Raw genomic sequence first — 13535 nt, 5'->3', positions numbered from 1 at the left:
AGAACAGAAAATACAAACAGGGGAAGAGATGAGAAAGGAAGAAAACGGAAAGAAATGGATAAAACAAGACAAAGAGAAACAAACTGATAATTACAAACAAAACGTTGATAGAAAAATACTAGGAATGCTAGTAATTTTGTGCGTGACACAACTAGCCGGGTGGGAAATATTGGTATATACCACCATGACATACTACCCAAGAACTTTCATGTTGAAAGCTAAATTGACAAATGTGTGCTAAATAGGTCTACATTTAATTCAAACAACGGGCTCAATGGAAATCGCATCCTCCGAGTCTCAAAACAATCCAACAATCTACACATCCAGCTTCCCATTCACGGTTTACCACTGCGGCAGATTACCTTCGCGGCTACACCTGGGGTAACTCTGAAGCTACACCTTGATGTTGATGGGGTTACTCTGAAGCTACTTCGAAGAAGCTACTCCTTAGCAAATGCATAATTGATACACTATATCAGAGCTACTTCGCGGTTACTCCGTCCCCTGTCCGTCTAAGTGACAACTCCGGTGCTAAACCAGTGTCACATCCTAGATACGATATCCTAGATACGATATCAGATATAGATATTCAGGCCTCCTGCACGCCGCGATGGACATATAACTTTAACAACGGCTCCCTCTTGAACACGGAAAAATGGTAGAATGGAACTGGGATTGTGCTTCCAAGCAATATGTTCACCGTCGTATGTTTGAAGCCAGTTGTGTTCTCGACCACCTAAAGGCAAAATAGATCGAGGGGAGAGCGTGTGAGTGAGAGAGGGCGAGCGCACGGGGAGAGAGAGAGGGGGAGAGATGGGTGAGAGAGGTGGAATGAGAGAAATAGAACAGAAAATACAAACAGGGGAAGAGATGAGAAAGGAAGAAAACGGTAAGAAATGGATAAAACAAGACAAAGAGAAACAAACTGATAATTACAAACAAAACGTTGATAGAAAAATACTAGGAATGCTAGTAATTTTGTGCGTGACACAACTAGCCGGGTGGGAAATATTGGTATATACCACCATGACATACTACCCAAGAACTTTCATGTTGAAAGCTAAATTGACAAATGTGTGCTAAATAGGTCTACATTTAATTCAAACAACGGGCTCAATGGAAATCGCATCCTCCGAGTCTCGCAACAATCCAACAATCTACACATCCAGCTTCCCATTCACGGTTTACCACTGCGGCAGATTACCTTCGCGGCTACACCTGAGGTAACTCTGAAGCTACACCTTGATGTTGATGGGGTTACTCTGAAGCTACTTCGAAGAAGCTACTCCTTAGCAAATGCATAATTGATACACTATATCAGAGCTACTTCGCGGTTACTCCGTCCCCTGTCCGTCTAAGTGACAACTCCGGTGCTACACCAGTGCCACATCCTAGATACGATATCGTAGCTACTCTAAAAGGTACGCTGAAGGTGGCTACTCTGAAGTACATCCGATAGGTGTCAGCCACGAGCCAACCCTGGGGTAACACCGAAGTCAACTCCGGTGTACAACCGCAGCCAAGCGGTTCATTGACCGGCAGTGGTAAACAACTCATCGAACGTGTAATCGGCTTCGTACTAGTGCGCGTACTTATTTATTTATGTATTTATTTATTTATTCATTTTTAGCAAAGAGAACGTTTGAGTCACGCGACATAAATGCAAGTTGTTTTGCAGGGCGTTTTGAATATTTTCAGCCACGCAGTGCGAGAAGGATCGCTTGTTGAAGTTATGGAGACACGAACTTTTTTTGGTTATTTTTTAGTGCTTGTTCTTTTGTTTTATAACGACAGTTAAATTTCTATTCAATTTGTTTTATTTGTGTTTTCTGTTATGTTTTCAGCTTTGTATTTATAATAATATTTTGCACCAAGTTACGGTAGGCCTATACTTGCAATACAGTTTTGATATTTTACACGTTTTGATTCTTTGGACATGTTGGAGTAGTCTTAACTTTTACTGATGTTAACCATTTTCATATTTTTTAATTGACTTGCCTGTTTGATACTCGGTTTTTTTTCTCGTTTGTTTGAGTAGGCCGTATTTTGTTTGTTTTTCAACATTTTTTCTTTGCTTATTATATACTTTAATGATTGGTCATTTATTTGTTAAAAAGTAAATATATAAATAAGTTACTAAACAATTAAGAGTAAATAAGATGAATACATAAACACATAAAAACAATAAATTAATAGTAAATTTAATACAAGCATAAAAATAATAAATAAAAGTGGGGTCCTAAAATAAATATTAGCTATAAAATAACCAATCATTCAAGAATAATAAGCAAAGAAAAATGTTTAAAAACATACAAACGCACCCCTACTCAAACAAACGAGAAAAAAAAACCAAGTTAACAAGCAAACAGGTAATCAAATTAAAAAACTAAAAAACAACCAAGTTAATGATAATCATTATCATTTTATTATTTATTATTTTACATAGGTCTATGAGTACTGTTCATTATTTTGTATTTAGGCCCACATGTTTACTTATGTACTTTCTTTTTTGTGTACTTTTTACTTGTTAATTTGACTATTTATTTACTTGTTTATTCATTGATAAATTTATTTAGTCATTTGTTTACTTCATTAATTTTACTTGTTTGTTTCTGAACTTGTTTATGTATTTGTGTAAGCCTACCTATTTATTTACTTGTTTACTCTTTTCTATTATGAGAAATAATTAATTGGTCGAGCACCAGCGCAGTCACCTTCAGAGCCTTAGTTCACCCTTATACAGATAAGCACTCCATTATAATGCCTCTTTGAAGGTGTCCTGGGAAGTATTTCTTGAACTGCATATCTCCTTGTCTTGGGTAGGCATCAATTGATTCTCTGAGGTCTCTGGACTGGTGGACCAGACTGGTGGGTTAAACCGGTTTTAAGTGCGCACAACCATCCCACTTCCCTCAGTGTAATTAAACCATCATCAGAGATTGGGCACTCCATCCTACTTTCAGGATAGGAACAGCTGGTATGAGTGGCGTAAACCAGCGTCCTAAGTCAATACCCTATATTACCCTGCAGACCCTTGAGCTAGAGTCAGCTGAGCAGAGCTTGCACTGCTGGAACTGGGATGTGCAATGTCATTACGGACAATGACTGGTCACAGGAACCTAGTCTTACTATCAGTTGGAGGGGTAGTTCATTGGTAGGTCACCAGCGCGGTCATCTTCGGAGTCTTAATTTCACCCTTAAGATGAGCACTCCTGGTGTAGTTCACTCTTGGAAGATGACAGAATTGGAAAAATCACCTTGTTGCAGTCTAACTAACAAACGAACAAAATCAGCTTGTTACACTAGCAAGTGCCACACCGTTGCAACAGTCCACCCGGGGTGATGTAAGGCAGCAGGCAGGACTAGTGTATAGCTATGAAAAGTGTCGTTGAGGAATGTTTATAAGTGTCACTTGGCATATTTAGGTCTGAGTGTCTTGTGCTGGTTCGTCTTCTTTATCTTCACATGGAGACGGTTTCCAGCTTTGAATCAGGTCTATCTGTCGGAATGCTTTGCTTTGACGGCATAACCATATCACATAGCTGGTTCTGAGTGCGGTTTTAGAAGCCACATCCATGTGTTACGTCTTTTTCCACTTGGTACTCCGAGAGCAGCGATGCATTTTGTCAGCGATGTGTAAATACCTCTGCTTCCAATTTCAATTAGGAAGTAGTGCGTACACCATCCCCTATTTTCGCAGTCGTCTACAAGATCTTGGTATTTGCTTTTCTTTCTTGCATTGGCATTTGACATGTTTTCTTCCATTGGGACTGTAAGCTAAGATAAGGATAATGAACTGAGTGCAATGCATTCGTCAAGATAATCGCACGCGCCGTGGAGTTATTGCATTTAGCTTGAGAGCCGATAGGCTCGAAAGCTAAATGCAATAACTCCATGGAAAAGTGCAATTATCTTGACGAATGCATTTGCACGATACATATCCGTCATACACTTTGAGTGTAGGCCTATTAAAACAATAGGCAATATTAATTGCTGCATTCATTATATTAGTTTTAATATTAGGGAAAATATCTTACATTTTAAAAACACCGTCAGGACATTGACCAGCTACGTAGCATTTAACTGGTAAAGAAAATCAATCCCTGTAATCAATGGTATCGATTGCGCCATACGTCATACTTAGGTAACTTATTCACGCATGGTTTAATTGACTTGACTTTATGTTGTGATCATTTAATATCGTGGTTTCGAACACAGAGCACTGAACCAGTTGGAAACGATCGATTTAGATGTCAGACTAGTACTACGGTGAATATCAACTGGACTTTATAGCTCTATAATTTGAACTACTTATATTAAAACACACGACATTGGGATTTAACAATTTGTTCAGTATTATCATAGGCCTTCAAACACATGTGTTTGAAGGCCTATAATAATATAAAAGCATGATCATGATATTATGCGCTAGTGTGTGTTTCAGGCCCGGCTATGTTATTTTAGATATAGGCCTACATGTATTTCATTTGTAAAATGCTGAATATTTTGCAATGGTGTCATCTTGTATAATTATGATCCACCTGTTTTTGGCTTTTTTAATTAATAGAAGCTCGATTATTCTCATTTGATGTTTGATTTATTTGAGGTCATTACTCATAATTTATGACAATGATATTTGCAAGGGTGCAACTCTACTAGTCTTATTACAAGACTGCCCTATCCCAACCCTAAACCCTAATCCTAAACTCCGTAAACGAGGACTGGACTCAAGTCTAGCGAGTTGCACCTTATTCAGTAATTGTACACTATTATAGAACACCGTTTGTAACTATACCATTTTAACACCACAGAATGTATATTCGTACTTTTTTGTTGGTATATATATGGAACAGACAATTATATAGTTATGTGATCTCTGTGTCTAAAGCGCCACCTAACTCTACTTTATGGTTATGTGAAAGTAGTATTTCTAGTATTTGAGCGTGCACGTATTATCTAGAATCTATTGTTTAGCGTGCAGGTTTTAGATAATGCATTGTTTAGCGTGCAGGTTTATATAATTTGGGCTGTGAAGGGTAGTTCGCGAAAATAATGCACGGGAGAAGAATACATAACGATGAATAGAAACGGGCACTAGAAGTGTATATGATGATAACTGTTTTGGTCCTTTCAGAATAGATTGTAATATCAGGACGTTTTGCAGTCTCTGTGATTATGGGAGGAAATACTACTTGCTTATGTTCCTCATCCATCAGAAATTCCCAGTCATTGACCTTCTGTAAGAGGTTTGTTGGATCTCTTTTTTAGATTTGCAGTGCTGGATTCCGGTAGGTTACACAATCTGCAGTGCGGAATTTGATAGTAGTCATATAGTTGGTATCTTCTGGAGGGGTGTACGACTTCTGATTTGCCTCTTCAATGAAGGGCATTATGCCGTTGCTACAGCTTCCAGTGTCTGATCATGTCTCCAGTTGTATCTACCACTCTGCAGATAATAGTTACATCCATTTAAGATATGGAATAGACTGCAGTTATTATGATGACATAAATGGCAGGATCCGAGGTTGGTCTTTCCCCAGAGTCTCAAATTAGCTGATGGAAGTTGGTCGTGGATGGCATTGACATGGAAAGATAGGAGCTCTGGTGTCCATACATACAGGAGCTTCTTCCAAGATGTATCTACTTGCATGGCAGAGTCCAATCTGAGCCATTGTCCTTGTTTGGCGTAGACTACTCCGTAGTCCACTTGCCCATTGTGCATACTCTGGATATTGCATTTAAGCTTAAAACTCTGATTTAATTAATTTGTGCACAATTGGTAGATTTTCACAACTGATCTTTTCAGTCACCGTACTCCCTACTGTTTGTTAGCTTCCCAAGTGGACTACTGACTTTGGATTGCGGTTTACATGCTGAACACGGCTGTCTATGGATGAGATTGTCGGATTTCTGGCCTACTAAAATTGGCCATGATGTAATGCATCTTTAAATGGATCTGGCTTGTGATTAGTCGCCCAGATCTAGTTATGGTTTAAATCCTCCGGGCACCGCCAACACAAAGGGCGGTATAGTTGTGTACCATGTAGTTATTAAAATAACTGTGGACACAAAGGGCGGTATAGTTGTGTACCATGTAGTTATAAAACTACATGGTACACAACTATACCGCCCTTTGTGTTGGCGGGAACATTAAACTCTCGTAGGTGCATGAGCGCGTCTTGTATTTGCTTGCGGTTTAATTGGATTGATAAACAAGTATGATTGACAGTGTGAGTGTTAGGGACTTTGCCCGTTCAAAGTCCCGTTTAAAATTGAAAGTCCATTGTTGATTTTTAACTCGGGCTTTCGCGATTAATAAACTGGTAGATTCTAAAATCAGAATTTTTCAGTATTGAAGTGCTAATATAATTATGACATTATGATATGTTGCATTCAATAATATAAGCCTACGTATACTTTACTTTTACTGTCACGAATATAACTTTTTCATAACAAATTTATACTAGTATTTTGATGTAATAAATATCAGTATAATGCCGAGTTCAACTGAATGCTTTCATCATGACTAATAACATGTTTTATTTATCAAAAATCGACTATGGCATAGTCTATGTTTGGCGCAGCCATAGAGGTACACAAGCATGTCATCTTCATCTACGTCTTTTACCAGACTAGTGAGGCATTTCCTATGTTCTTGGGGTTTCATGACTCTTAACAGTTTCTAGTTCTTTTTGAAACCAAGGCCTGCTCTGTCTGTTTGACCTCTGCACATCTCATTCAGTATCAGATGTCGCTCTCTTTGTTCAAGTTCTGACTCCATTCTACCTTGATTGCTTTGCTTTTCTTTGTAGGCAGTCTTTGTAGAGAGTCTGTGTTTTTCCATCTATAGAATACTTGTTGAGATGGTGCTTGGTGACTTGCATGCATTTTACAGAAGTGGTGAGCCTTTTAAGGTGAAACCCATGCTTCTTCCTGCTTCTGTATAGAGCACTGTTGGTGGTACATCTGCTTATTCCTGCCCATCTTTTCAAGTATTTGGTGCAGGTGGCTTCCAAGGCCTCAATGTATGTAATTGGGAAGTTGTAGCTGGTAAACTTCCATGTCATTTTGGATAGGATTGCATTTATATATCTACATCTTCATGATTCCATTGAGTAGGCTTTTGTCCGTCTTTTTAGCATGTATGTTAGTTTCTGCTTTACAGACTCTCTGATTTCCTTATCTTTTAGATCTTTGATGATAAGCTTGCCGAGGAATCACATGGGTTGGTCGTGGATATACGCAATCTCTTCTCCATCTATTGTCAACTTTGGATCGTATGCCACATATTGGGTTTTATGTCCCTCTTGCTTTTGTTTCTTATTTGGGACAAATCTATTCATGGCTTGGGATCGACATTTGCTTGGCTTTGCCTTCATTGATCGAGTCCACCTCAGAAAGTCATTAACGACGTTGACCAGTTTCTGACAGTCTTCTGGGTTTCTTGCAGTTAGAGTAAGGTCATCAGCATAAGCTTTGACTGACGAGTTGATGGTTGAATCCTTCATGCAGTACCCCAGATGGCTGTGTTGGTCAAGAAGAGCAAGGCAAAGATTGAATACTGCCAGGAATAGGATGCAAGATAGTCGGCATCCCTGGAATATTCCTATGCTGCAGTGTATCCAATCTGTTGTCCATTCCTGTCTTTACATAGATGTAGCTTTCATCATAGTAGTTAAAGATCATCTTTCTGATGTGGTCGAGAACATGGTACCAATCTAATGCAAACTGGATGAGGTTGTGTGGCACGGTACCATATGCATTTTGTAGTATCTCGGAGTATCTCGGAAAGTGCCTCGGTATGTTCTACACATCCCGATATTTTCTCCATGAACCCTTTCTGGATGGATTTGCCAATGTATTCATTCTCAGTCAGGTAGCTATCGTCCTCTTGAGCTAGGAGTCCCATTCCAAGATTACCACTTGTATTCTTGATTGTGATTGGTCTGAAGTTGGCAGGTTCAGATGTATTTTCATCTTAATAAGAATGGTTTCTCCCACCCGCCAACTCATCGGAATGTCACCAGTTCTCCAGATGTTGCAGATTACTTCGTGGAGGAGTTCTGTTGTTTTAGGGCACTTCTTTCACACTAAGTAAAGGATGCGATTAATTCCTGGAGCGCTGGAGTTTCTTCGTTTCATAAGATAATTGGTCAGTTCTGTGAGACTTGGTGGTTTGGTATTGAAAGGTTGTTTAGGACATGGCGGTCTTTTCATCCCTTTCAGTTGGTGATACTGTAGCCACGTTTCTCATCATTGTTGACAGAATTGAAGTGCTTTTCTGCAGCAGGTTTCTGAAATGTTGGGTTTCTATTTGTATCTTGGTTTAGAAGTTTCTTAGCAAACTGGTGTGGATTCCTTCTAAAATTATTGTGAGCTTTGCCGCTTGATGCACCCTCCAGTTTTCTCAGTTCCAACTTCCTTAGTAATACTTTGTTATGTAATCTAAAGCTTATGAAAATCTTTCTTCAGTTCCTTCGCAGTTTTATTGTCTCCCTTCTTCAGAGCTTGCTTGAACTTACGTTTGGTTTCCTTCTTCAAGTTTCTCAGTTTTCTCTGTTGCCTGGAAGATTTCGGTTTTTTACTCGCCATCCTTGATGATACTGGCTTCACACCAAACCTGTCTATTAACCTTTTGTAAACAAGGTTCTCAAGGTTGGTAAGTTGTTCCTTTGGTGAGCCACCTATTTCAGTTGGTAGTTCCTCATAGAGTTGATCATCCAAGGCTTTCCAAACTTTGTCATCTGATGGATTTGGTATGTTGCAGTTCAAGTGGTGATGAAAACTCTTGCCTGTCGTCCACGAAGTGCTGTGGGTTTTACCCCGTCTTGAGTTGGGTGTGACAACTGGCTCGACTTATGCTGGCCTTCGTTTGAAGAGCTTGGCTGCGATGAGCTCATCATGCACCTTGATTTTGTGTGATGGCGCTTGACATTCTTTAAACCCGATTTTCAGGTTTCCCCGTATCTGAACAACTTCTCCGTCGTCGATTAGAGAGGTCCAAATGTCGTTGCCGTAATATCCGTCTAGTGGTCCGATCTTCCCTGCTCTCGCACGGACCGTGGGGGTGAGTTTTCTTTATAGGACTTTTATTTGCAATGACTCGGAGATCTATAGGTTGCTAACCTGTCTTTAGATCAACCCGGCTATTTCCCCGGCGCCAGCGGTCTTTCCCAGGTGTCCATTGTCTTTCCAATTGTCAGAATGCTTACTTTTACCAACAAGCCAACCAGTCCTTTCCTGGTCGTCACAGGTATCCACCTGAGGTTCTATTGAGAAGTAATTCATTGGTAGAGCACCAGCGCAGTCACCGTCGGAGCCTTGTTTCACCCTTATACAGATGAACACTCCATTATAATGCCTCTTTGAAGGTGTCTTGGGAAGTATTTCTTGAACTGCATATCTCCTTGTCTTGGGTAGACATCAATTGATTCTCTGAGGTCTCTGGACTTAGGACCAGACTCTGGTGGGTTAAACCGGTTTTAAGTGCGCACAACTTTAAATTTATACTTTTTAAAATATGTTTGATATATCAATTATTTTATTGATAGCATCTTCCTTATTTTCCATCCATAAATAATCACAGAGTATTATCTGTTTACAAAGTATTAGAGTTTAGCAAATTCAATTAGTTGTGTTATCTAGCTGTAGGGTACCAACATCGGGAAATTGCTAATATTTATATTGTTATACTAGTCAAAAACGGATACTTTTCCCAAGGTCCAGTCTGCATGAGGCTCAGTCGCAAACATACACGACAGAAAGCGGCTGCGAAGGAGACTATGTGACTAGATAACTTTCTTACAATAAAATGCGTTTTTGAGTATAATAAAGAAATTCATGCATATGCAAAATGAAGCAAATTCCTATTTCCAACTTGGTAAAATGTAGCCCAATCTTGTACTTTACAACACCCAGTTTTGGTTTTTGGTTTCACAATATTGCAAGCAAACATTGCTTCTTTCAAATATGAGACACAAAACCCAAAATCTAGTACAAACAATCATTATATCATCAAAATATAGCAAAGTTTCCATGCTAGAGATTGGACCCAAGACAAAATACACTTAAATTAAGTGTAAATTCAGGGTTAGCCCACTCATGGCGGAAAAAGAAATAGAAATAAGACCATGTACAGCATGATAATTCATACATTTTCTTTAGTAATACACAGAGGGAGTGAGTGGCATAGCCAGTGAAGAGTGGCATAGTACCCCCTAAAATCAAAAGGGGATAAAAAAAAAACCCACAAGTGGATCCATGCCTATTTCACAAATTTGTACGCATTTTATAGCCACCATCCTGAGAATGGAGCTGAATGGAAATATTCCTATAAATAACCAATAATAATGTAAAAATGTTGCACAAAATGCCTTCATTTAGGCTTTGATTGCTAGTTATTGATCATGCGTGTTCATATAAAACCAAAATTCGCGGCTCAGTTGGAAATCTGTTAAAATATAATGCTCCGAAAATAACTAATAAACGTGTAAAATGTTGCACCAAATGGCTCCTTGGGGCGTTCACTTTCAAAAAAATTCTAATTCTGAGGGGGGGCACATTTTCGCCAGCCCATAGGGCTGGTACCTAATTCTGAGATGGGGTTTGTGTACACTAAAGATTAGCTAAGATTATAGCCTTCTTCTATTCGTACGAATTATTTTTTTTACTCCTCGTGGTGGAAATGTTTTTGATGTCTGCTAATTCGATTTGCAAGGAAAAGAAAGTATGTTTTGCCGTTTCAACGAACGAAAACGATTGAGTATTGCCAAAGTTATGTTTGAATTAATTATGACTTAAAAAGTTATCATAGGTTAGGCCTACACATATAAACATAAACTTGTTCAGCAATCAGCATATCAAAAAAATGACATGGTCAAAGCGGGGGAATGATCACGAGGTCATATCAGTGGACTACTGAGCATAGCATGATGTTTGGTTGCCTGTGAGTGCATAATTGATATGTTGATAACAGATCTAATAATGTTGTAGAATCAAAATCTTCATTATATGGACCACATTGAAGTCAAAGTAATTATCTATCCTATCCTGTATCGTTTTATGGATAAAATTGACTCAAAATGTTATTGATGATATTATTGCTATCTTTAACATCAGTTTTTTCTTTTCAACGGGAAAAATCCGATTGAAAATAAAGTTTTTAGGGGCTAGCTATAATATTGAACAATATATCCCATATTTTGACATGTACTTATAGAAAATAAATAAATTATTGTCTTACTTTATAAATTATAAATACTGTAAAATGACACATAACTAAAGTGAGGCCAATTTCTATCTTTTTTATTTGATTCATAAAATTACATTCAACAAAATGATTGAAGACTGAGAAAACACACAATGCAGACTATTACAGAATGGAGTAGGTAAGATGCCATGTCCATAGCTTTGCAGGAGTTTCGGACTAACAATCAACACATTCAAAAAATACAGTTTAAAAGTGAAGATTGTAGTGAATGATCAGTCCTTTATCATGTGCTTGCCACCATCTACTTTATAGTAAACTATACATTGCGAAATAATATAAAATTATTTTAAAATAAAATGTGCATGTAAGTTGAGTTAACATAGCGAATTAACTAACAACTGCAGTGTATTTCTTGATTTTAATAATAAGCATATGGGTAAAAAGCAGTAAAGACAAAAATACAGAACAATTTGGAGTAATGAATTAAAGAGTTGACAGGAGTTATAGGAGTTAATGTTTTTGCTGTTTCAGTGTGCATGTTCTCACCATTGATGGTTTGGTGAACTGTCATGTAACATGGATGTAAGCGTGATCCTAAAAATGCCTTTCACGGTGACCCAAACTATTTACAAGACCTCTTCTGCATTGAGGCTGGCCTTCCCTTTTAAAGGGAATTTTTATTTCAACATTTTTCGTTCAGACTTCAGCCCCGGGGGTTCCTGTTTCTGGGCACGCCCCTGCTACAATGTGCAACATGTACTTACGATGATTTGTGCAAACGACGCCGACGTCATCAGAGTGACTGCAGCCTGATACGGGATACTCAATGTGTTGACAAAAGTCGATTCTCCTTTCGTCTCCGTTGCACTCTACATCGGCATAGGTAATACTTCCACTGCCTTCACCAAACACGTCGAAAAAAATATGCGTGTTATGTGGCAATCCCAATTGGCGGCAGACTACCTTGGCTTCATTTGCACGGAAGTCACTTGTAGTGGTACCTGTTTTACAGATGGTTCCCCAAGAACCAAATAAATTGATTTCAACACGTCCTGAATAAGTACTGGTTCCACCGACTAGCCGTAATTCTGGTATTGGATCGCTGTCTGAAGGAAAAGAAATTTGTAGTCACATTTAATATGTGTACATTACTTGCACTATCACAAATCGTACTTTTCTGCCAAATGTCCCATTATTAAAATACCCATTAAAGCAATAATGTGTGATTTGCATAAAGAATAGATTCTTATTTAAATGTTTGTTTTCACTGATCACATTCTCCGCTTTCAATTTCGAGCCACACAAATGAGGTATAACGAAGAAAATTGCGATTCATATCCAACGCGTGTACTACGCTCGCCGATCGTATTACATGTAACTGCACGGAGCATCGCGCTCGACGTGTGTACATACAAGCTGACATCCACGGTACATGTTAGCAAGTACTCGATCGCTGAACTCTGAATAAAACCGGGTCGACCCGGTTTTAATACAAAAGTTAAATTTTATTGTTATTAAAGCACTTCAGGCTAAGTCTTTTACGTGGTAATTTAGTATACCACTGGGCATTATAATTATGCAAAAAGTAGAAATCCAAGTAAAATTGAGGGCGTCGCTGTAAAGCAAATCACGCATTCAATAGCTAAACGCATCGTAGAAGGAAATGCTGCGCATTACTGCGCGCTCCACATTTATTATGAGTGTAAGTAGATTAAGAATTCTTATCTTTTGTAACCTCATAAATAATTTATATTTAAAATTTAAAGATCTAAACTCCTCAACAAAAGCTTGGAATGTTTTTTCAAGCATCCATATCTCAGATTATTTGTGACATGTTCATATCGTGCTGCATATCAATGAATAGCTCTACGTTACTTCCCTTTACAATGACACCCCATTTGAAACAATCACATTTGTCACGGCTGAGTACACATCTTGTGAATGTAGTCGGTCTCAAACAGAATGTGTCAAATTAACCATTATCCTGTGCTCAAACAACACTAGTCACAAGCCTCAATAGCGAGTGGAAAAACCATGCAGCCACAGCAGACAGGAACCTCCTCATCGTGCTGCTCACCAGTCTGGCACACGTTGCTGTGGAATGGCATTCATTCTTCAACCAGGAAAGGTAGTCTTTGACTATGTGGGGGCGAGCGTTGTCATCTTGGAGGATTGCATTAGGTCCCAGATTGTGAAGATATGGGATTACAGCTGCAATCCCATAATATAACCCTCGGCACAACTGAGCCCGGATGTCACTATTGAGATATGCTCCATCGAACTTAACAATAAACAATAGGAAACAAACGATTTATTTACTGCTTTA

General features: G+C 38.6%; 1 protein-coding gene across 1 annotated transcript in view; it reads right to left on the bottom strand.

Moving 5' to 3' along the window:
• Positions 1-575: 575 nt before the first annotated feature.
• The window catches only part of LOC140157995 (scavenger receptor cysteine-rich type 1 protein M130-like), a 29017-nt gene continuing 16057 nt past the window's right edge, over positions 576-13535 (bottom strand). The window contains exons 3-4 of the mRNA XM_072181244.1: positions 11974-12315; positions 576-736 (exon numbers count right to left, since the gene is read on the bottom strand). Of these exons, the coding sequence (XP_072037345.1) occupies positions 576-736; positions 11974-12315 (503 nt within the window). The remainder of the gene's footprint in view (positions 737-11973; positions 12316-13535) is intronic.

The sequence above is a fragment of the Amphiura filiformis genome, chromosome 7, assembly GCF_039555335.1.
Source record: "Amphiura filiformis chromosome 7, Afil_fr2py, whole genome shotgun sequence".
NCBI lineage: Eukaryota > Metazoa > Echinodermata > Ophiuroidea > Amphilepidida > Amphiuridae > Amphiura > Amphiura filiformis.
Note: the sequence above shows the minus strand (reverse complement) of the source record. Positions and strands in the feature narration are given on the sequence as shown.